Source organism: Mesoplodon bidens, assembly GCF_964165515.1.
Source record: "Mesoplodon bidens genome assembly, chromosome: 12".
In the NCBI taxonomy this organism is placed as follows: Eukaryota; Metazoa; Chordata; class Mammalia; order Artiodactyla; family Ziphiidae; genus Mesoplodon; species Mesoplodon bidens.
In genome coordinates, this window is record NC_138168.1 from 92,835,656 (window position 1) to 92,861,380 (window position 25,725).

Sequence of the window (25,725 nt, forward strand, 5' to 3'; positions counted from 1 at the left end):
AGGCTCCCTTTCTGCACTTACATCCTGGAATCTCACCTGCTCCAACTCTTGGGAGTTCTTCAGCAAATTCTTACCTCCAGAAAGATGTAATGAAAGAGCAAGAAGAGGGGTGTTGTGGTTCTGGGTTCCTGGATTCTACTTTGCCCAGCAGCTTTGCTGTGTGGAGAGTGATGCTCACCTGTCTCCCGAGTCCTTGAGGACAGGGTGCTGGGGGAAGCTGGGGCGGGAAGGCGTGGGGGGGTTTCTGGTCCAGAGGCAGTTGGATGAGGAAGTACATGCCCTGTTGGGATTGCACCACCCCCCCAGTACTGTGCAGCAAAATATTTGGAGCAGGTTATCCAGGGACGCGTGGTTCTATGTTAAAATTATTTCTACATCTTAGGAACAAGGTGGAATTAATTTCGTGCGGATTTATTTAAGTGAACACTGATTGGATTGGGTGTGGCTGATGAGCAAGCCACGACACTGATTGGTTCAGAGACAGAAAGGGAGCCAAGGGAGTAGGTAGATACTTTCTAAATGTTGTCTTCAGACCTCAGCCACTAATCAAAGCGTGAACCAGCAGCTTGGAGACTTCAGGCCCTAGGTTACAAAATATTATCTTGATTCAGTTGAGAAGCTTGCTTGGTGGGGAGGGGGTTCTAATTATTATTTGGGATGTTTGCATTTAGCTCAGAAGAGTAAAACCTACATAGTCGTATTCAGAAATATTACTGAAATATTGTCATTTCCCAGTCAAAACAGAAAACATTTTTTGACTCACTGCAGAAACGCATGATAAAAATAAACCGATGACTAAGAAACTTAAGCCCTTTAAGAAATCTGGATTTGTAAAGAGATGCTACAAAGGGAGAAATGAGCAAAGTAGGATCCTGAAAACTTTGTCAGAAGGCCACACAACGAGCTCACTTTATACCTCTGGGAATTCTCACCAGAAGTAAAGCCCTGTGCTTTGACCCTGGAAAGCATGTAACATTTCACTGCATAGTACCGGCCACAGCCGGGAAATAACCAACAGCTGCTTTGGGGAGCACCCCAAATATTGTGCAAATAGATGCACCAGGAAAATCTGGTCCTTTGTATCTATTGACTGAACTGCATTTCCAGATGCCTATGATTCAGGTATTTCAGACAAGCAGCTGGGGTCGGGAGGACAGGCTGTGTCTCCTGCAGAACCCCACTCAGGCCACCTAGTGTTTACTGTTGTATCTTGCTCCTTCCTGTAACCTCTGGGCTGAGTGTAGGGGAACCCACGCCCTCAGTGTCATTTCTGTCAACATTTGGAGAGGATGATCAGCAACCCTGGCTTATACTGTCTGCCCCGCCCTTCAGGATCGCATCTACAATGAACTGCTCGTGCATTTCCTGCTGTAGAACCATGATATTTCCAAGACAAGATAAACATTCTCAAAATGTCCTGAAGTTTATATCTTTAGTATAAATACAAGTCTGTATTTCAATGTTATATTCAAAATGGAAAAAACAAGCAATGAATTTCAAGTTTTATTTCATGAAATATTTTAGCTGCAGAGTCTTGCTAGCATATGACTAGGGAAATTCTAAATGAATCCTGGATGGAATATTCTGAACTGGACGGGCAGATAAACTCCAAATTAATGCTGAACAGAATTTGCTTATTCCTTTGAGTAGGTGTAATAACGGTGAGGAAAATGTTGGTGCCATAACGGTTTCAGTCTATGGGGAAGGCAGAGCAATGCCTCCTATTTGTGATATAAACCTTTCAGTGTAATAGAATTGTTAAAATTTTGTCATAAATTACTCAGTTAACCTTAGTGTATTTGCTGTACTCCCCTTACAAAAAGACGGTTCCTCAGTTTTCCATAAATCAGAATTCAGCTGAAACCAGGATTTTTTTTATCTTTAGTTGAATAACTTTTTATTACTTTTTAAAAAGTTCTAAAAATTTTTAAAGTTTTTAAAAAATCTAATTCACTCAACTATCCCCACATAGTGATGTATGTTAAAAAGGTTAGTTAGAAACTGCTATATTTTGTACCCTAGAGGGTCTTATGTATATCACAAGCCAGGCAGCCAGAGAAATAGGAGCTAATCTTACATCTCCTAGTTTTGGGCTTGTGATTTCAGATGACAGAGTCACCCCAGGGCACTAGGTAGCTTGTGTAATTTAACTAGAAAGTGACAAAACCCTGTGAATTAATCAAAATGGAATAAAATGTCTGTGTAACAATTAGTGATGACCATTTGAGAGCCAAGAGTAATTTTATCCCTTATTTTCCTCTTTTAGGTTCCGTAAATGAAAAGTTACCCCAACGGGAAGGCACAGGAAAAACAGGTAACTATCTTAAAATGAACTTCCTTGATATATTACTACAGCGAATCCAATCTATGCCTTAAAATAACGTCTCAAGTTAAAATGTCAATGTATATCAGTGATGGTAATGGGAGCTGAAGCCCTTTGTTAATTATTTATTCATTCAGCAAACGTTCATTTGACCCTTAGGGTTGCTGGGACCTGGCAGGTGCCGGGCACGTGACCTGCTGGGTAACCCACTTGTGTCCGCGTCAGGGCTTCTTAGACGTGGCTTGTGTTGGGACCACCTGTGGACGGTGTCAGGATCATCCCGGGTCCATATCTGTGCAGGGGACTCCAGGGCTGGCACGAGCCTCTAGCGTAGCAGTCGTCGGAGGTCACTAAAGGAGCTCTGTCTGCTGCTCCTCATAAGGAAGAGGGAGCGGTTTCCATCTATGACAGTCACTGCTTCTGGGACCAGTACCCGCAGGAACCTGACGGAGCAGGGAGCATTTCCTTTGGAAATCATCCCACGGCTCCTGGAGCATCTCCGCTGGCCGCCACAAGCCCACCGTGGCCTCTTTGCCCTTTCCTCAGCTGTCACCCGTTAGTCCCAATGACACATTTTCTGTCTTTATATCAACCTGTAAAGTCAGAATTTATTTTTAAGATGAAATAAAAATAATGTACCAACATCTTAAGTACTTTTTTTTTCCTGAGGTAGGTTATAGTATATGAACCAGTAATAGAGAAAAGTGATATGAAGTCAAAAGACCCCAGTTTTATTCAACCAAGGTCTTTTAAGTGTGTATTGAAGTCACGGTGGCCACTGTCCTTGTCCTGGAAAGATTGTAGAGTCTTTGTATCATTAAGATAAATCCATGAGATCCACACAGATTGGCACACGAGTAAATGCCAGCTGTGTAGACAGCACGCAGGGCGGGCGCAGACGAGGGCGGAATTGGAGCGGTTTCACAGAGGAGGAGGAGGTGAGTGGAGCACCCTGGGTGTGAAAGCTGGGACAGGTGTGACCTGGGCAGAGACCCTCACAGGTGGGGAGAAGAGCCCAGTTTGTAGGTGAGAGAGGGACCGGCAGGTGGGGTCAGGACACTGGCTCGGGCGAGGGTTTCCGTTTGGAAGGGGGAGGTGAAGATGGGGTGAGCATTCTGGTACGTTTTAGAGGAGCGGAAGTGTACTTGTTCGTGGTGAGAAACAGGAGTCAAAGGCTGAAAGGGAGATGGAGGGAAATACTCTTTCAGGCGCCCGCGCCCAATCCTGTTCATGGTGATACAGGTTGAATCCACGGTAAAATTTTTTTAAAAATCTCCGAGGAATTGGCACGTGGGCTCAAAAGTGGATTTAAGGGAAGAACATATTCCTTCTACTGAAGCCCCTTGATCTCCAGACGTGCCTGTCAGAGGAAATACCTGAGAATAAGTAACGAAGCTGGGTTATCGGGAAAAAGAGACATTTAACAAACTCCCCTGGCGGGAAGTGAAAGGCACCAAGCTGTCCATGACTTTGCTTCATTTTCTAAAGGCTGAGCCCAGTAGGTGCCAGTGGGCTAGTTGCACCGGGACAGACTCTCCAGGGGCCAGAGCCTGGTGGTGGGTGAGGAGGGTCATGCTGCCCAGGGGCCTGCCTTTGCCAAGGCAGGAACATAGGGGCCTCTGGTGCTGGCATTAGGGGCAGGGGAGGGACAGGCGTGGGGGCCGGCACCCATCATTGTCCCTCAGGGACGCCCCCCTCACCCATCTCCTCTCGCCGTGGTTAGCTTGGCTGAGAACTCTGGACCTGGGATCTGGCCTGGACCCAGGGATCAGACTGGGGCTGCTGGCCCCAGCGTGGTGGCTTGCTTAGGCCTCAGCAAAAATGTGCAACATTAACTATGTACTTTATGGTTGTCATTCCAAAGGATGTTTAAATATGCTAAGACTTTTCTCAGTATGTTCTGTTAGGACTTTCAAATATGTTAAATATGTTTTAAATATGTTCCCCATTTCATTCTTGGAAGAAAATTATAGAATATTCAATAGCAAAATACTTCTAGTTTATTGCTACTATCATTATTTGACTTGGCTATTTCAGATAAATGATGCTACATTTTGTCAGTATTTTGACAGATAACAAGCTTTTTTTTCTGGAGATGGTTAAATGTTAAAGAATTTTAAAAATACTCTTTTTGGTTTTCCCCTAAAAAGAACTTCATTTTTATTCTTCAGAGAGCTGGGATAGTAATGAGTCACAGTTAACTACATAAGCCCTGTGGCTGCTCCGTCTCTCTACCACTGCTTACTGTATTTTGATCCTGAAAGTGTTAAAAAAAAATCACACGAATAAAAACACTAGGATGGTTCTCGAGAGCCCCCCGCAGTGTGCCTTGTAACAGCATCCCTGGCTAGGGCCCCCTTGCCTGGGGGGCTTCTAGAGGCTTGCTTACCGGGGAACCCAACAAGTGTTTTTCAACTAATTCAATAAAGACTGTGTCCTTGGAATAATGTTTTCAGTGAAATGGCATAGAGCTTTCTAATCCACACTCGTCCCTCAGAACTCTCACCCGGTTCCCCACCAGCCTCTCATGTGTCGACACAGGAGGCCTGAGGGGTCGAGAGACCCACGGGGCACAGTGCAGGGCCTGGGTCTCCATCCCTGCCTTCCACTCTGGAAAACAGGGACACAGCAGGGATGCCAGCCCCCGAGCCCCCCAGCCCCCCCATTCCTGCCATCCCTCCCTCATCCGTCCGGTTGGCTCCAATGCTTTGCATCACATCTAACCCTTCCCCTTGAGGTCTGTTTGGAGCTTTGAGCCTCTGTATGGTTTACTGAGTGCTGGGTTGTGGTTTGGTGGTTCGTGGGGTATATGCAATCCTTGGGGTCCATCCTGTATGCACACTTACTTCACTTACTCTCATAATTGTAGTCTCCTTGCAAATCTTTTCCGTTCTGAATTCAGATGATGCCTCAGCTCCAGCGTTGGAGACTCAGCCTCAAGGAGATGAGGAAGGTGAGTGTCGGTGGGGGGTTGTGTTGGGGGTAGGGCGCGGGCCTGGGGGTGCAGCTACGTCCTCTTGCGAGGACTGTGCTCAGGACGGGCTGGGTTGGCCTTTTCCACCTTTATGAGGCCCCGCCGTCCCTCCTGAGGGCCCTGAGTGTTGCCGTGGTGCTTTCACACAGCACACGCAGAGGCCCCTCTTTAAGTACAAGTCTCTAAGTTGAAATTTTATCTGGATAACATGAAATATATATTTCCAAAGGGTGCACTAGCATATGCCATTTCCCCCGCTCACTCTTCATGTCATGTGATCGCCACCTTTACAGAGACCAGTTTTGTGAAGTCATATGTGTAGAGATGTTTCAGAGGCTTACTGAATTTTGTGGTTATGAGGATAGATTGCCTGCTCTTAGCCTTTAATACATTGTTGTAGGTATTTGCCACTGTATCACCAATTCTCGGGTCGAAAGGGGGGTCAGGTTTGAAGACCAAGTGTAAGGAGTGCACACAATAAATAAATCAAAGATCAAAGGGTAGGATGACATCATACTTTGAAAATAATAATAACAAGGATAATCATAATAACTAACTTTTGCTTGGCACTAAATGCCATGGACTCTGTTACTTGAGCCCATTGAGCCCTCAGAACGCCATATCACAGATGAGAACTTGTCTGACATCACAAAGCCGATAGATGACAAAGGCACGTCCGACCAGCTGGTCGGCTTCAGTGTGGTTCTCGGGCATGTGGTATACTGATCACACCATAAATATTCAGTTACATTTGTTAATATTACCACCAAAGATCTGTTCCCAGAATGTTGTAGGCAAAAATTATGCTTTACATACTGCACTTTGTATTGAATCTTTCAACTGAGTGAAGACCCTGTGTGTTACATGAATATCCATCTTTACCACACAAGGATATGTTTCTATACTTTGGAACTTTTTGCCAAAACCTGTTCTTTCCAGTGGAGCCTGTCTGGACTCATATCACTTTTATTTATACTTTTGGATGAAGAAAGAAAGAAAAAGGGATATGCTAAAGTTTTAAAAAATGTATGTTGTCATTTCCTTTTGTTTCATGCACATAATCATTTTATTATTTTTAAAAAATATCTACAATGTGTGTTTACTGATTATATTGATTTTTGGGGCTTTTAGACTGCCTGCTGAAATCTTTAATTGAGAGACTTTGTGTTTTCATGATGAATTAAAATAATCATCATTTTATTTTGGTTCATTAGATATTGCATCACGATACCCCACGCTTTGGACTGAACAAGTTAAAAGTCGACAGAACAAAACCAATAAGAATTCAGGTAAAAAGGAGCCCAGTGTGACTTAGTTAATGGACCTGGAAAGTGGTCTTGTTTTCTGGAAGTTACATGCAGAACACATCTTTTTCCCTGGCTACCAATGAGTCATGCAAATAATGCCATGGCTTGCCCACCAAAATATAGTTCAAATTTGAGTGTTTTATTAAATATGGTAAGTTCTAGAACATATTATAGAATAGTTAACACTTTTTTCTCAGAAATTATCATTATGGATAAGTTTTCCTATTGCATAGAGACATTAACCTGTACATTTCTCTTATGAACTTTAGAAACCAAGTTAGTTTTGTTCAATCTTGTCACCGTATTTCCAAAAGTTACCTAATTTGGTTTGCTTCTGTACCATATAGACTAGTATATGGGAAATTAGTTCAAACATTGAATGTTTCAGATTTATTGGGGGACCTTGAAATTCAGGGGATTTCACTGATGCCCAGGGGGAGCATCAATGTGGCAGTACTTAAACTTAATTTGAGAAACAAATATAAAATTATTGTAAGAATGTCATTGGAAATGTACATTGTTTTAAAAAGCAGTTCTAATTGTCAGTAGGAAGCTATTCAGGGTTTGACAGAGTTAGTTCCGTATAAGTTCACAGAACAAGTACGTTTGTATTTCACCCATTACTTTCTATTACCAGATTTTCAGGCCTTACATGACCTGTCAATTATAATTAACTAATAAAAACAGTGCAGACTTGCAGTATTTAGTGGGACTGAAAATAATGCTTCAGGAAATTCCAGTTTACGTAAGTTACCCTACACTGTAATTTGATTTAAATCAGCCTAAATGTGTAGAATACAAAAAGGTGACATTGAGTTGACTTGTAGACATGGGGCAGGAAATTATGAGGTTGTATCTGTATTTAATGCCAGTTGTCCAGATACATGCTCTTTCTGAGGGTCCAAAGAAAGTCAGCCCTAGTGAGTATTTTAAGATGTTAAATATAGTATTTACTTTATTAAGTTTAGTGATAAAATGGCAAACAATCATAGATTTTACATAATGACCACCATTGTCACTGAGATTTCAATGTCAGAAGAGTTTCGTTTGTACTTAATTTTTATTTTTAAAAGATACTTTTAGTAATAATCTTCTTTGGTAGAAGTAGACACATTTATTTAACAAAACATAAATAATTTGTGACTTTTTGTTATTCTGTGTTTTTAAAAATTTACCTTGTTTGTTGGTACTCTTTCATGTTCCTCTATAGAAGAAGCCAAACTGAGAATGCGTTGCTTTTTTTCTCTGGTGTTTCTTTATATCAGTTAAAAGTACTATTCCCGCCCCCCGCCCCCAAGTTTGCACTAAAATAACATATTACTTACGTGACCAAACATGGGGAGAATAATTGCCATGCGCAGTGAGGGAGACCGTGTGGGTACGGGCAAATGTACTCTGGGGCATAAAGTGATGGTCGTTTTCAGAAGGGACCTCCTTGTAAAGGAAACAAAGTAATCCGAGTCTATGAAAATTCACACGTGATAGGCGCTCAATACATGTTTATTTATTCCACGTGTTCCACGGCCACTTTGATGGTATCATTGCATTCTTATCTAAGGCAAACTAAATGAAACAAAAAATAAATACATAAATAACTAAAAGTTTGACCTAATGTACATACCATGACAGTTTCACTGCTAGACTTTTAGTAATTGAAATTCAATATAAATATAAATGAAATATTCTTCTGTTGGTTCATTTTGCAGGAAAAGCATCATTTTCATTATATGATTCAATATACATTGAGTAAGTGACAAAAACCTAAAATTGCATTTTTCTTAAGAATGCGTGACTCAGTTTTTTTCTATTAATATATAATTGACAGTGTCTATTTCTTTATGTTCTTGAATCATCTTATTATATTCAACTTTATCATTCCATTTATAGAAATTATAAAAATTGATTACGAGATTTTACCAGATAAGAGATTTTGTGACACACTGTTTAATTATATAAAATTAATTTATATTTCTATTTATTAAACTGATACTCTTGCCCTGCAGTACATTAAATACGTTCCAGATTTCTGCCTGATTTCCTTTAAACCAATCTAGAATATTAAGGAATGCACTTTCTTTGTTAGTTGGAACAACAGTGATAATCGTAAGAGCAGCTAACGTTTCTTGTGCTTACGACGCGCTGGTACCTCACATGCCTCGCTGACCCTCTGTCCTGCTCCGCCGACACAGCAAGCCAGTGGGGCTGCTGCACGTCCCATCCCCGAATCTCAGGAGGAGAAGGCAGTCACAGCCAAGCCCAGACGGCATGGGCAGGGTCTCTGAGGATGGGGACTGCAGTGCCACCTGACCACCCGGCCCCCGGCCGTACTCCTCACGCTGTCCTTCAGAGAGGGGACACCTCCTCTGCCCCACTGAGACATGGGGGCTCCTGGCATCGCTGTCCATGCTCACCTGGGTGACACAGCCGGGCCTCTGTTAAAATGCACCCGTGCTGCCTACAGCCATTGTCAGCCGTTAAACCTTCAGTTCGAGCCGTTCATCACACTGAGGGGACGGGGCAGAGAAAGCTGGAGGAGTGGGGACACAAGGGCGTTTCCCATGGTGGCTGCGGACGAGCGATGGGGACGGACCCTGCTGTGTCTTCCAGCCTGACCCCCCGCTCGTCCCCTTTCTCATTTCCCCCAAGACCCTCCTTCCTGGCCCTCGTCCTCAGACCTCAGGCGGTTCCCCGAGCAAACCGCGCACTGTCTCACCTACATTCTTATCTCCTACCCCTCCCTGCTCCTGGGAATAAGCACTTTGCTTGGGTCACTGCCGGGTCTGCTGGGGCCCCAGCTCCTGGCGCGCAGACGGCCTCGTCTCGGCCCCCTGCGCGCGCCCCCCTGCACGCGCCCCCCGACGCCCGCCCTCTGCGCGCACGCTCAGCCTCGCTCCTCCCGTCTGCCCCGGGCTCGTTTTGCGCGCTTAGCTCTGCCCTTGTAACGGGACCCAGCACACAGAGCCCGAGAGTGCAGTCCACACCCGCAGGTCCCCAGGACAGGGCGGTGGGCGGGGGGCTCCTCCCTCCGCCCTTCAGGGAGTGGAGGGGCCGCGTTCCAGGGAGCTATCCCTTCTAGACACGGGATGGAGGCGCCCGTGCAGCCCGTTTCCCCGGCTCGCTAGCTCTTCATGAGCTGGTCAATAACGCATCCAGCAGGTCCCGACTGTGCGTCCACCCGGCCAAGCCGCGGCCCCCAGTCTCTCGGTCAAGCAGAGAGGTTCCCGGGAAGGCATTTTGTAGAAGAGAGTGACGTTTAGATGGGTGACTTGCGGCTTGCTCACCCAGCAGGAGGGGCCCCCGTGATGGCCCGTGGGGCGTGGCATGGGCAGGCGGACTCTGTAATCTTTTCCACCAGGAGAGCACAGAGGGTTCTCTGCTGTCTCATTGTTTATTTCACATAAATAATTTATCCTCCGAGTGGGCCCCTGTGCTCCTGTGCAGACACTGCAGTGCACCAGGCGTGCAGGGCTCTGCGGGGACCCAGGGCTTCGCTGGGGTCCACGGGCGGGCAGCATGCAAGGTGGATCCTGCGTCGGCGTCTCTGCCCTGCTCTGGGGAAAGAGATGCGTTCTAGCTTTGCCCCACACCTCCAACGGTTGCCCCCGGAAACGTGAGCTCTAAGGGCCTGGAGTGGATTGTCCTTTGACGTGTGCTGTGTGACAGTCCCCCTTGGAAACACCCTTGTTGGCCTCAGCCGTGATGCACGGGAACCCCCTCGTCTATTCGCTTTAGGAGTCTGCGTTCTGGGAATGCTGAGGTTCTTCCCCATCCTACTCAGGCCACTGTCACCGTCTGGGGTCACGGTGCCTCTGCAAGGCCCAGCCTGGCCAGCTAGGAGGTGGGCATTGGCCGGGGGCACAAGTGCCCGCTCCCAGCGGCTTCATAGCCGGTGATGCTTCCTGAAGACCGAGAGCGCCAATCTGGGGCATCATCGGGCGTTTTGTTTCATTACTTATTCAAATCCCAAGTTGGCAGGGGAGCATGTCTGCTTTCTCTCTCTGACTGTGGCTCTTCTGAGAGCTGAGCTCGAGCCAAGGAGATGGCCCCTCGGAGACCTCCAGAGGTGGGTCCTCAGCTCCAAGGCGCTGCAGAAGGCTGCAGACCCAGGGCACACGCAAGCCGCTCAGCCGGCTCTGATAAACAAGCCCCTGGCTTTAGTGGTCTTCTCATTTGCGGTCTTTTTAAGTTTTGCATGTGAGCTGGAGAAAACCTAGAGGCCCCGGTTTTGCCGTCTCTGAAACCCTCCTCCCACTTGGAAGAAAAATATTTCTTCCTCCCTAAACCATTTAAAATAGCTCTGTTTTATATCCAAGAGATGTTCTGTATCTCAGGATGTTCCACAATTTTATGGGACCCCCTCAGTGGAAACATTTTTCTATTTTATTCGGGGCTGATAATTTTTGTTTTATTGCACATATTAAAATTATTGCCAAAAGATTTTTATCTTTTGATTCTGCTTTAAATCATGGTAAATTGCATTCCCTGGGGGAAAAGAACACCAGTTATATTTTCTTTCTTCCTTTTTAAGCTTTAAAACATTACTTGCTCATTTCCCTTTCTATTCCATTCTTCAAACATGACATTACAAAACATCAAGATGCCAACTACATTCTTATAAAGTGTTGGTCATTTGAAGAGATTAAAATATTAAAATAAATCAAATAGCTCCTTTTAAATGGGTACTGTAAAAGTGTGCTGTTTATCGATATTAATTAAGCTACCTAAAAATGTACAAGACAATTTATCCAAGTTTCCTAACTATAAAAGGGAGTTTTAATTCCAATCATATTTAATTCTTAGATTTCAGTATTCAAACTCTGGTTAAATAATCAGGATGCAGCATTTCAACATAAGTACAGAAAAAAAGTAATGGAAGTAAGCAAATTGTATCTGAGCTGCTTGAAAACACACACCAGCCTATACACACACAGACATCTGTACTCTCACCGTGTGAAAACAAAAAAGGGTGTTCGACTTATTTATTCCCTCTGTATAAATGAGATTTAATCCATTGTTGAATTACTGAGGTCTGATGTTAAACAGTGTCCTTTGTAGAGCCATAGCTTACAATTTGTGGAAAGCTTATTTTGCATCAGGCAGAGTGCTATGTGATTTAATGCATAATATAACCCACTTCTCCCTGTCTTGTGGGTAAGAACACCTTTCAGAATCTCCAGGTGGCTGGCAGGGGTTTAGCCCAGGTCTGTGACTGCACATCAGACACGTGTCCCTTTCAAAGCCAACCACATTGCTGTGATGTGACTTTGGCCCCAGTTTCCCGAGGTGCCTCTGTTGTTGATGGTGGGTTAGGAGCTGCCTCGCCCCGGAAGCACCTGGATGGGTGCCGGCAGTTCTCGCCTGGCCAGGCTGTCCTCTGGGGAGGGCGGTGGCTCCAGAAGGGACGTGAGGGGAGGTGACCCTGGGCAGAACCGCTCTCAGGCAGGCAGAAGGGGCGCCACACACGAAGCCCCTCTTCCCGTGGGAAGGAGCACAGGGGACCAGGGCGGGGGCCAGATGGACCGCTCACGGCACGGGGACAGAGTGAGCTGAGCTGCTGTGGGCCCAGCCGTCCCTTTCCCCGAGCCCCTGGGTCTAGTGCAGGCTTCCTTCTGACTAGAGTTGTGGCTGCTACTGCTCGGAGCCCCCAGGGCCTCGGGAAGGGCAGGGGCTGGGCTGGGTTCCCACACGGCACGGCGATCCGATCAGCCTCTCTGGGCGCCAGTTCAGCACCTCTTCTCCATGGCAATGGTGAGCTGACCTCCTGGGAATCGGGGCGTGTCCCAGGGAGCCCTGGCGTCCAGTGGGGCCATCAGAGTCCAGTGTGTAGATAGGACTGGGGTTAATATCCACTTGTTCACATGCGAGCTCAGGCCTGGACTTCGCAAATAACAAGAGAACATTTCTTGAGAATCTTCTCACTCGCGCGTGTGTGTGTTCACTACAGAGGTTACTGGATACCTGCTTTGGAGAATTCAGGTTCTAGAAAGTGTATGATGGGACTGGCAGTGCCGAGAAAAGGTTTCTCTGTGGCAGTGAAGCCCATAGGGTTGTGTCCTGTACGGGGCTGGTTTGCTGCGTGAACCAAATGAAACGTCTCTTCTTGCTCTGCACACGTGTGAATAGAACGTTAGTAGACCAGGTATAGCTGTGACCCTGTTTCTGTGGTCTTCCCATCAGTTGGATTAGAGACTAAATCAGGATTGATGCGGCTCATAAACAGTGGAGGGTCTTTTTGGAAATGACTCACACAGTGAAACCCAGACTAGAATTCCTGCCTCACCCTCAAGGGCAGTGGAAGGCTCTTCCGCCAACGGCCGCCTCTTCTCAATGGGCCCTGTCTTGTCATCCTCACCCTTTAGACTGCTGACTGATGCCCGGCTCTTGCCCAAAGCATGATGCACGGCCAGTGACAATGACCTGCCTGACCTGGCTGTGCGGCCGGCGAGTTTGAGAAACGTTAATCAGTTGTTAAGGATTTTGATTCAGTCCCGGGAATGATGTGGTGTGTGCATGTGTGCAAGTGTTTGTATACAATCAAGCACATATTAAGTACTTATTTTCTATCAAAAAAGTACCTTTGCTTTTTAACAATGCAGCCTTTTCCCTTACCTTCATTCATCTTCATAGTTATCATCTTTCTCCTCTTTGCCTGCATCCTGAAGTTTCTCTCTCAGATAAGCCCTGTCTGGAAGTGTTCCTCTGGTTTTGCCTGAAAAGCACATTAGTGGCTAAAGCCAGCATACATCAGGCTCTTGTGTTTCAGATGAAAAAGCAGACCAAAGATCTGCCTGTTAAAAAAGATCTCGTTTAAGTTATGTATTTAATAAAATATCTACATCAAAACACAGAATATCTAAGTAATATTACGGTTCTGTGTACTAAGACATAGATCTGAAGATATTAGTAATTTCTCAAACTACTTAGATCTTTTGTACCAGCCTATCTTATCCCAGACATACAAAAAGAGTGCAAAAATTTACCTAAGCAACAAATCCAGGTGATTTGCTTAATGTTCCAGTTTACTTTGTATGATGATCATGGGGGCATAGGTTTCTAAATGACACACCAGGGTTTATCAGTAAGGGTAGGTGTAAATGTTGGACGAAATGCACCTGCAATTCCATGTCTAGACAAGAAGCTCACAAGTTCACCGTTGCTCCGGGGACCATCCCGGGGGATCCCTGGTTCTCTGCGGCCGTGCGGGGACCCGGGTGCCTCCTCTCCTGGGCTCTGCGGCCTTATTCCGCGGATCGGTTTCAGGAGGGGGAGGACCACACGGAGGGCAGACCCCTCCCGCAGGTCCAGCCTGGCCTTGGACCTGCCGCCCCCTCTCCCTCCGTCCTGCTGCTGGAAGCTGGTCTCTTGGCCCAAGGTCTCTGCATGTCAGGCGCTGCTTGAGCCCTGGATACAGCCTCTAGGAAAACAGCAAATATGATCATAGCTTCACTGCGTGATTAGGTCCTGTGATTATGTCTCACTGGTTAGTTTATGTTTCCTTTTGCATCATTCGTATGGTTACACACACACACACACACACACACATACACACCTATGAGTGTGTATTCATGTGATTTATATATACATTTACATTTTGCTGAAAATGCGTGTGTGCTTGGGTCCTGTCTCCCCAGCCCTGTGCTCACGGCCCGGGAAGCTCAGTGCTGCCTGGTACTTGCTGGTTCCCTGTGCTTCCCACAGCACTGGTGCTGCCTGTTAAAACTTGTGCCACCAGACCTATAATCCTGATTAAAATGCATATTCCTTATCTCACCCTCGATCAGCATACTGGAGTCTCTGGGGTGGGGCTTCTGAAGCTGCATTTTAAGCAGCTTCTCTGGTGATTTTCGTTTATGTGAACATTTGAGTCCCACTGCAAACACGTGTTAACTGTTATCAGCAGGGTTTTGGCCATCTTTAAGTGTTTTCTTGTAATTACACATGTATGTAAAACAAAGCACTGTTTCTGGAAGGCATCAGAGTACTAGGCCAAGGCCACACAAATATCAGTTGTCCTCAATGCTGTGTGACCCTTCCTTTCACACCTCCATTCTGTCCTGCCTTTGAGGTGTGTCCACGTTGTCCACTTCCCTCCGGGCCTGCAGCGCCGGGCTCACTGAGGCATCTGAGCTTCGCTTGGCTTGGATCACTGCTTGGATTCTGAGCGTCTCCAGGCCTCCCCATCTGTGTTTCTGCTTCAGTCTTTCTCCCCACTGCAGCTTTCTCAACATTGAGCTTTTAAAGCAAGAGCCACGTCTCTGTTCAGAGTTCTGCAGTGGCTTCCCGGGTCACCTCATCATAAGGCCGAGTGCCTTCTAGGGCCTCTGGTGGCCTCCAGGTAGCCTCCCATCCTGCAACCTCTTAACCCACCTCTGCCCATCCACACTCCATGCTGTGTTTTTTCTTTAAGCAGCTTTATTGAGATGGGATTCACATACCGTACAATTGACCAGTTTGAACTGTACAAGTCAGAAGTTTTGGTAAAGTCACAGAGTTGTGCAGTATCACCACAACCTAATTTTAGAACATTTCATCACTCCAGAAACCCCAAACCCCATATTCATTAGCAATCGGTCCCCACTGACAACCCCCAACCCTTGTTAACCACAAATCTGCTTCAGGCTCTGTAGATGGACTTGTTCTGTCATTTCAAGTATGTAGAATCTTACAATATGGGGTCTTTTTGACTGGTTTCTTTTTTTTTTTTTTTTACATCTTTATTGGAGTATAATTGCTTTACAATGGTGTGTTAGTTTCTGCTTTATAACAAAGTGAATCAGTCATACATATACATATGTTCCCATATCTCTTCTCTCTTGCGTCTCCCTCTGGTTTCTTTCACTTACCATTATGCTCATATGGATCATCCATGTGGCAGCGTGTGTAGCAGGACCTCATCCCTTTTTATGCCTCAGTAACTTTCCCTTGTATGTATGGACCACATTTTATTTATCTATTCGTCAGCTGATGGACTTTTGGGTTGTTTCCACTTGTCAGCTATTATGAATAGTGCTGCTGTGAACATTCCCACACAAGTTTTTGTGTGGACGTACGTTTTCTCTTGGGTTCATACCCAGCAGTTGAATTGCTAGGTCACATCGTAACTCACTATTTAACATTTTTAGGGGGTGACAAACTGTTTTCCAAAGTGGATGTACCATTTTGCATCCTCGTCAGCAATGCACAAGGACACCGATTTCTCCACATCCTCTCCAGCACTTGTTATTTTCCTTTTTTTTTTGATTACAGTCATTCTGGGAAGTGTGGAGTCGTGTCTCCTTGTGGTTTTGCCTTGCATTTCCCTGATGACTAAGGATGTTTCGCACCTCTTCAGGTGCTTACTTGTAAATCTTCTTTGGAGATGTGTCTATTCAAATCCTGTGCACATTTTATCGTTTGGTTATTTGCCTTTAGTTCTGGAGTTGTTAGACTTTATGTATTCTAGATACAGATCCCTTATCCAATATTTGATTTGCAAATACTTTGTTCCATCCTGTGTGTTATCTTTTTACTTTTTTGATAATGCCCTTTGAATCACAAGGGTTTTTAATTTTGATGAAATCCAGTTTATCTATTTCTCTTTTGTTGCTCATGCTTTTGTCGCCTAACCAAGGTCTCCCTTTGTCGCCCAGAGTTGAGACCCCCTTTTGGGGAAGACAGGAGCTGCTGCTGCTACCCACAGAGCCTCACAGAGGCCTTCGTGCCCCCAAAGCCAGCGGTCTTCCTGCTTTGCAAAAATATGCCCTTATACTGTCCTCTTCCATAGACTAGCCTGAATCTTGAGGGTGGAATTTGGTGTTAATCCTGCTGGAAAATTTCCTCCCTCTAACTTGAATTTTCTTCTTTCAGCTGGTGAAGTTGGCTAATAGTTACATCAACAGCAGGTCTGAGTGGGGAAAGGATAAGAGAAAATGTTATAAAACAAACAAATAAAAAAGAAACTTGCAGGGAATATACTTATACTAAAACTATTCTTCATTTATCTGAAATTCTCATTTCACCTGGTATCCTGTATTTTGTCTGGCAACCCTGCCTGTCAATGAACACACTTCCCTGTTTTCAACCTCTGTTGGGCTAATCTTCAGCAGAGAAAGGTTCCTTGGGCTTTCTTCAAAAAATCAAGTTTTCATACAATGTATTCGTCTGCTAGGGCTGTCATAACAAAACACCACAGACTGGGGGCAGGGAGCTGTTTATTTCTGGTTCTGGATGCTGGGAGTCCGAGCAGAGGTGCCAGCAGGATGGGTCCTGGTGAGAAGGCTCTTCCTGGCCTGCAGACAGCTGCGTCTTCTCTGTGTCCTCACATGGCCTCTGCTAGGGGTTCTCGCAGTCCTGGTGTCTGTGCCTCCTCTTGTAAGGACTCGGGTCCCATGACCTTTATGACCACATTTAACCTTAATCACCTTCTTAAAAGCCCTGTCTCCAAATACAGGCATATTGAGGGTGAGGGCTTTTACCCTGTGGATTTTGGAGGAAAACAGTTCAGTTCATAACATACAGAATAGGATGATTTTACTGTGCTTGGATTTGGATGTTTGCACTGAAAGCAAAACCTATCAGGAAAAAGGCTCAGCGTGGAGGTAAAGGGGCTGTTGGTGTGCCCCCTTTATGTACATCTTCAGCCCCCCTTCTGCATCCTTCTTTTCTGCAGTCACCCTAGGCTCCAGGGATCTTTCTCTTGAAAAGTCCCCTTACAACAGGAATGATTTTGTATTTGGATAAAGAAGTGTAATACTCATGAAAACCATCTGGGTAATTTCTCATCAACCTTTGATAAAAGTTTCCATGTTTCACTAGATTGAAATTTATTCCAGTGTATCAAATGTTGGCTGAAGACAAAATTGAGAATTTCCTCCAAACTTAGTATTGCTTCAATGGCCACAAATCTCTTATATAAAATGGATATTCTTCTGTTTTAAAATTTTTATTGAGGTATAGTTGATTTACAATGTTGTGTTTAATTTCTGCTATACAGAAAAGTGATTAGACATATATATACATATTATACATATATATTATATGATTATACATATTATACATATATATATATATATATATATATATTCTTTGCCATTATGGTTTATCACAGGATACTGAATATAGTTCCCTGTGCTCTACAGTAGGACCTTGTTTTTTGTCCATCCTATATGTAATAGTTTGCATCTGCTAACCCCAAACTCCCAATCCTTCCTTCCCCACAGCACCCCCCCCCCAACTTGGCAACCACAAGTCTGTTCTCTATGTCTGTGAGTCTGTTTCTGTTTTGTAGATTAGTTCATTTGTGTTATGTTTTAGACTCCACATATAAGTGATTTCATATGGTATTTATATTTCTCTGTCTGACTTACTTCACTTAGTATGATCATCTCTAGGTCCATCCATGTTGCTGCAAATGGCATTATTGCATTCTTTTTAATGGCTGAGTAATATTCCATTGTATATATGTACCACATCTTCTTTATCCATTCATCTGTTGATAGACATTTAGGTTGTTTCCATGTCTTGGCTATTGTGAATAGCACTGCTATGACTTTTTTTTTTTTTTTTTTGTCTCACTGTGTGGCATGTGGGATCTTAATTCCCTAATGAAGGATCAAACCCATGCCTTCTGTGATGGAAACTCAGAGTCTTAACCACTGGACCACCGGGAAGTCCCCAAATAGTGCTGCTATGAACATAGAGGTGCATTCATCTTTTTGAATTACGGTTTTCTCCAGATATATGCCTAAGAGTGGGATTGCTGGATCATATGGCAACTCTATTTTTAGTTTTCTAAGGAACCTCAATACTGTTCTTCACAACGACTGCACCAATTTACATTCCCACCAACAGTGTAGGAGGGTTCCCTTTTCTCCACACCTCTCCAGCATTTGTTATTTGTAGATTTTTTAATGATGGCCATTCTGACTAGTGTGAGGTGATGTCTCATTGTAGTTTTGATTTGCATAAAATGGGTATTCTTCATTGTGATGCTTTTTTACTATTTTTTTGAAAACCAGCCAAGTACAGCTTACATTAACTAAGAAAAAATGTCCTGTATTTTATGAGGCCACCTCAATGTCTGCCACTTCTGCCAGCAGGGATGTTTGTTTCCAGTATTCCCTGTGCCTTCTGAGACCACCCCAAGTATTCACACAGCTGTACAGGTTTTTAAGAAATACATGATTTTCATGCAGTAATGGATATTATAAATGCAACATGTAAGGTTTTATAGACTCTTGTAATGGACAATCTGCCTTTACTTTGTATACCTGTGGACTTCATATAGCAGATTTTACAGATCATAGTGTGTGGCACATTCAGTTGTGCTGGAGGATGCACACCTATTAGATGAGTAGTTGGGAAGATGTGTAGAGAAGCCTGGACAGCACACCAGCCAAGGGGGGTGGTCCAGCATCTTTATCTACAGCTGCTCCCTTGACTAAGAATGCCAAGAAACACTCTCTCTAACCCCCTGTTTCTATTGCTCATAACTTTTTGAACTTAACTTGAGAAATACATTTTCCAAGATTAGCCTCAGCTGAAAGGCATGCTTTCTTTTGTTGGAAACTTGGAAATACTTTGTTTTTCTGTTTTGGTGTGATTCTGCATCAAGAGAAAGATGGGTACTTTCTTCATTTTAGAAGTCAGTTTTTAAAACTAAAAGAGAAGAAAAGAAAGAAAAATTCCTCTAAAATTCTTCTTGGGAAGAGAGTTTTCATTAGCTCAGGAGTCTTTTTTAAAAAATTTAAGTGTTTTTCAATCATTATGTGTTCTCATGATCACTGGACTGTTTTATCTAAAGCCATTGCTTTAACTTTTGAAATAACAACATGTTACAACCAAACTGCCTAGGAAGAAGAGGACTTATGGGTTGAAGCAGATGTTAATAAATTATTGAAGATACTTCTCCTTGTTTCATGTCTTGCCTCTCTGTTTAAAAATTACTGCCTGCTATTTCCTTGTTGTGCCTTTTTATAATTTGTAAAGCCACAGTGGACATCTAATAGATGCTTAAGTCAGTACTGAATGCCTGTGAATTTCCTATGGTGACTTGTAACATTTTAGATGTGACATAAGGTGGAGATTTAGAATTTTGAGCCAATAAGATGGTAGTGAGAACCCAGAATGACTGGGGGTCTTGATTAGATCGGGGACCAGTCCTGTGGGCATAAGTGAGAAGCCACTCAAAGACTGGGGGGGAGTCAGTTTCTGTTGTTAGAATTTCACACTCACATCTTTTCAGATGTGGAACAGTATTTTAATTAATTTATTTTATTTTTAACATACATTATTTTTACAGTGCTTTCAGGTTTACAGAAAGCACAGAGTTCCCATGAACATAGGGAACTCACTTGGGTAGATACCAAGGAGTGTGAGGGTATGTTTAGTTTTGTAACAAACTGCCACACTGTTTTCCAGAGTGGCTGTGCCATTTGCACCCCCATCAGCAACGTGTGAGAGTTCCTGTTGCTCCACCTCCTCACCAGCATTTGGTGTTGTCCATTTTGGGGTGTTTTTTATTGGATTTTATCCAGCCTAATAGGTGTGTAGTGGTAGCTCATTATTGCTTTTATTTGAAATCCCCTAGTGACATATTATATTGAGTATCTTTTTACATACTTACTTGACATCTGTGGGTCTTCTTTGGTGAAGTATCTTTTGTCTATTTTTCCCTTGAATTGTTTTCTTATTTTTGAATTTTAAATGTTCTTTGTGTATTTTTGATGTAAGTCTTTTTCAGACATGTGTTTTGCAGATATTCTCTTCCTGTCAGTGGCTTCTCTTTTCATTCTATTAACAGTGCCTTTTGCAGAGTATAAGTTTTCTATTTTGATAAAGTCCAACTTATCAATTATTTTTTTCATGGATCATGCCTTCAGTGTTATATCTAAAAAGTCATCACTAAACTCAAGTTCACCTAGATTTTCTCCTATACCATCTTCTAGAAGTTTTATAGTTTTGCATTCACCATTTAGGCCTATAATCCATTTTGAATTAATTTTTGTGAAGGGTGTGTTGTCTGTATCTAGATTCATTTTTTGGCACTTGGATGTCCTGTTGTTCCAGCATCGTTTGTTGGAAAGATTATCCTTATACCATTAAAGTGTCTTTGCTCCTTTGTCAAAGATCAGTTAATTATATTTGTGTGGGTCTATTTATGGCTCTGAAACAGTGTTAAGACTTAAAAATATTCAGTAATTGGCTGTGGATGGGTTGGTGACTGGGAATAGAATTAATAGAGACCAGAAATAAGGTCTAAAAGCAAAGAAATGAGAGTTTAGATGTTGTACAGGAAGATATGGAAAATATGCAGGTTCTTGGCTGGGAACAACCAGGGGAGTCTTGACAGCTGTCAGAGCTGGTCTCACTCAGGGGCTGCTTCCCCGTCTCCATGACCCAGGTCTTTGCCGTGGACCTTCAGCCTCAGTCTCAGCCAGAAGGAAGCATCTCTCCCTGTGCTCGAGGCTGCCCACGGGCCATATTGCTGCCACTTTGAACAGAGGTGCTGAAGGAAGTTCTGGGAGATGAGAGCTTGAAATAACTTCTGTTTCCGACAAGACATTTGGAGCATTCACGAACCTGGGAGAAAGGCTCCCTGGGACTTGGGAGATATTTGAAAAGAAAACTTGGGTATTGGGGAGACTTCAATATAGCATAATTTTAATTACTAAGAAGTGTATTTTAAATGCTCTGCTGTGGATGGAAAGTGTAAGACAGGTATTATTGGTGGGAACATCTCTAATCCTTCTTTGCATTTATTTCTGCTTTATTTATTTATTTTTGGCAGCATATTTTATGAAATTTTTTCTTCTTTTCACTTTTCATCCCTTCATCTTTTCCAAGTGCCTGGGAAAGAAAGCCGAGCCAACCCATAGCCAGTGTCTCCACGGCCCTCTTCTCCATGGACATGGTTTCTGTGGCTGAATACCCTACTTTGGGGGTGACCAGTGTGCCTGGCCCCCAGAACAGCAGAAGGAGGGCAGGGAGTGGGTGGAGGATGCTGGGGGGTTGCCTGGTGCTGAGAGTGTCCGTGGTGGGGTCGGTGGGGGGATGAAGGTTGGTTACATGGGGTGTCCGGGCCCCAATGACACAGAAGGCGTGGCAGGGAGGGAAGATGAGCTAGTCCATGGGGCCTCGCGTTGTGAAGACGAGGTGTCCTGAGCCTGGACCCTGTATCACAGGCCGGAGGTCACCGTGAACCTGGGAGCCCGGGGCCTCACAGGCTGGAGGAAGTCCAGGAAAGGGTGGCTCAGAGCAGGGCCTGCACGGGGAGAGGGGGTGGGGGGGAGCACACCTTTCCCTGAAGAGTCAGCTGGCATCTGGAGCATCTCAGTTTTCTGCTTCAATCTTGCGGGCAGCCATCTGGGCCGAGGTCTGGCGTCCGGCGTGTGTGCCATGTGACAGAGCGGCTTTTCTCTTCACTGCCGACCTGGGTCTGGCCTTGCTGACCTCTGTGGAGGTCACACTCTGTCCCCCACTTGGTCCCGACAGCGGAGGGCTCTTCTCTCGCAGATACTGCAGGTTCTCAGCCAGCCTGGGGGATGGCAGGAGGCCCTCTGCATAAACAGGGCCCAAACGTGGCCTTAGTAGGTAACGTGGTACCAGGCGTGCTGTTGGCTGGGGCTTGGCTGCTGACCTGCTCTGTTTGAACACTTTTGCCAAAATGTGTCTTCAGATTTCCTCCCCCTGAAAAAGGAAGGGCTTCTAGGGAATGTTTGGCCATCAGGGCCAACAGCGGGATGAGGAGAAGCTCCGGGCGGCATGGGTGTCCGGAACCCAGGGGCCATCGTCACGGGGACCGCTCCCCACTCAGTTATTGTGGGACTTAACCCCCAGATTATGACCTGGGCACAGCCCACCTCAGTAAGACCTGCCCTGCTTAGAGTTCTGTCCAGCATCCTGTTCTCATCCTGCCGGGAGACATACACTTTGTGCTTCACTGCACAGCGGTGGGCACAGTGCCTCCTGACCAGGGCGCGGGGATCCCGCCAGCAGCAAGGATGAGGCGCTCGGAGACACGGGGAATTTGCTCTTTGTGTCTTGGTGGAAGATGGAAAGTCCCACACAGGTGTGGGCGTCTTCTTGAAGGAGGCGCAATACGCCAAGGGTCTGGCTTGACTGAGGAAAGAAAACGGGAGCAGAACCGTTTGAGCCAGCTGCAAATATCTGAACATAAACTCCCCCAAACAGTGTGAAACCATCACGGCAGCTGAAGGAAACTGCCCCGGGCCTGGGACCAGCCCCCCTGCCTGGTTCTTCGAGGACACTCAGCTCGGCCAGTTCAGCGGCTCTTCAGATGCCCCCTCCAGGTGTCCCCACCCCTCTGGGTGGACAGCCTCTCTTCTTTGCAGTCACTCATCTGTGAGGTCAGATCATCCCTGAGCATGAGATTTCCTGGATTTCAAGGCTCTCACAGCTGCCCAGCACAAAGTCGGGCTGTCCACATCTTTTGGCCACACAGCCGAGGCAGCCGGTCCTCCAGGCCCTAGACCGGGCTCCTCCCCGGCCGGCCTGCTTGGGGTCGGGGTGTTGTCTTCCTGACGTTTCTTTTCTCAACTGTCCAACGGGCAGAGCTGTGTGCAGACAGAGGAGATGTGGAGACTGGGCCTTATGTGGATCTGCCACCATCAGGAGAGTCTACTACGTGCTCCCTTAGAAAATGAATGTATAGCAGAAGGTTCTTAGCCTCAAATAATTCAAGTTTATGGTCTAAGTCGGCAGCTCTCAAACCTTCTGCTTTAAGAAGCCCTTTATGCTCCTAGAACTTACTGAGGTCCCCAAAGAGCTTTTTAAACTCAGAACTTTCTTTTTTTTTTTTTTTTCGGTACGCGGGCCTCTCACTGTTGTGGCCTCTCCCGTTGCGGAGCACAGGCTCCAGATGCGCGGGCTCAGCGGCCATGGCTCGCAGGCCCAGCCGCTCCGCGGCATGTGGGATCTTCCCGGACCGGGGCACGAACCCGTGTCCCCTGCATCGGCAGGCGGACTCTCAGCCACTGCGCCACCAGGGAAGCCCAAAACTGAGAACTTTTTAATACATGTTCCCTTAGGTGTCATCATGAGTCACTTGTAAGCCTGAGAAGACAAAGGGCACCTCAGTATTTATAGAAATAGTCCTGACCTTGTGGGCCTCCTAGGAAGGGGTCTTGGGGCCATGCTCTGAGGACCACTGGTCAGAGTGCCGAGAAGACAGACGCCTCAGAGCAAAGAGGGAAACCCCAGCTCTACAGAGTCGTCCAGGACGGCTGAGAAATAAAGGGACAAACGAAGCAGCGTGGAGCTTCGACAACAGCATGAACCCCTTGCTGGTGGACAGATGGGGAGCGTCACTGCAGGTGGGGGACCGAAGTTCTGTGGTCAGGCCTCTCCAGCCCAAGGCCCATCTTGGATCCAAACAACACGAGGACTCACATCCCTAATCGGAACACTTTGCTTCTCAGCCCCAGACATCTATATCCAGGTGATTCAGATTCTTCTCCAAAAGCAAGTGTGGAATTTCAGTCTGTATGTGGGGCATGAAGCATCCTTTCTGAAGGTTTCCATAGAAGAAAGACCCCCCAGAAGGTGAATTCCCGCCGCTCTGTCCTTGGAGACACTCGTTGGTTTCAAATGGCTGTTTGCCCATTGAAATCTGCCCACATTTCATCAAAGAAAAGTCTTAAGGCCGAAGTTCGGTCAGGGCACTTATCATGTGTGAGGTCTCTGTGCTCCCAGTTCCAGGGTTTGCTGGAACTTGGACTCATGAACTTCTCTCTTTCCCTCCCACCCCGATTATGGCTGATGGTCCTGGTTTCCTTCAGGATGGGTATTTCGGGTCCAGTGATTAGATGGAGAGGAACTGGAGAATATCAGAATTCCTCGCTGTGGGCAGTCCAGGGGGAAATACTTACCCGCAGGACCGGCCTCACTAAGATCCCCAGTGGCTGATGGAGGTGAGGGCATCGCTGTCCGGCAGCCATCCTAGCAGTGGTGCCTGGAACCCTGTTTCTTTCCAGGAGCGTCTTGCTTACCCTCAGACCTGGGTCAGGTATGGGTGCCTTCAGGTGGGGCATTGACCGAAGGCTGGACAAAGGTGAGGCTGTGACGGCACGGTGCCTCCCGTGATGGGTTGGTTCCTGCGTGTCCTCGGAGCTGAGCCAGGGCTGAGATGTTGCCCCTGGGAGACCCGCCATGGTCACGGCTGACCCCACTGCATCAGTCTTTTCTCTGTTTGGGGCTCCGTAGCATCAACTCAGGGTTGGAGACCTGGCCCGTGTCCTGCTTCTACTGTAACTGTTGTGAGGCCTTAGGAAAGTCACTTAATTTTCCACCCTGACTCGCATGAGCTGGCCTGTCATTTCTTCCCAGTTATGAGGGTTACAGATCTTCCAGTACAGGGCCTCTCATCCTGAAGTAAGATGCTTGTTTGCAGGGTCACCTCCTCTGAGCAGGCATCTCTGCTGCCCCAGTCGTCTGGGCCCTTACTTATCAATCCCGCCCCCGGGGGGAGAAAGGGGTGCCACGCTTGGAGTGGGGAGCGCTGTGTGCCAGGACTGTGTGCACCTTGCTGAATCCAGCACTCCCAGGGGCAATGCAGATGGGCCCCGTTCTCCTCACCCTGTAGACGGGGAGACCCCCAGAACACTCGGTGAGTGAGTCCTGGAGCCTGGGTTGGCATCCTTCCCAGGCCACAATGTGTCCAGGACACCAGGGTGGGCAGTGCACCAGAGGCAGTGTCTTTTGGGTCAGAATGTTGCTTTGTGTTTTCTTTTTCTCATCTCGGTTTTGTAAAACCCGCTTTTGTTTGTCCACTTGCAAAGAAAATTAGTTTGGAGAAATTTGGCCACCTCTGTATATTAGCCTGAGTGGACACAGTGTATTTTAAAATAGGTTGTCATCAGCTGCATTAGCTTAAACCACTGGTCTTAAAGTGAGACTTTCTGGACAATGGGAAATATTCTGATTTCTTTTGTAAGGCATCCAAATATAAAATCATACTGCTTAACTTCCTTTTGTCATGTCTCCTGACTCTACAGAACTTAAAGGGAAAAACAGGTAACATTTCTAGAGCACATTTTCGGTGCAATGATGTGTTTACCCCTCGCTGACTGCTCACAGCTCTGTGAGTGAGAAAAGGACGCGGCAGCTGTTGTCCTGGAGAGAGA

The 25,725-nt window shown here is 45.7% G+C and overlaps 1 protein-coding gene across 1 annotated transcript in view; it reads left to right on the forward strand.

Moving 5' to 3' along the window:
- SMOC2 (SPARC related modular calcium binding 2) overlaps positions 1-25,725 on the forward strand; it is a 156,313-nt gene that overhangs the window by 68,081 nt on the left and 62,507 nt on the right. Inside the window, exons 5-7 of the mRNA XM_081250874.1 lie at positions 2,267-2,314; positions 5,226-5,276; positions 6,512-6,586. Coding sequence (XP_081107000.1) covers positions 2,267-2,314; positions 5,226-5,276; positions 6,512-6,586 — 174 coding nt within the window. The remainder of the gene's footprint in view (positions 1-2,266; positions 2,315-5,225; positions 5,277-6,511; positions 6,587-25,725) is intronic.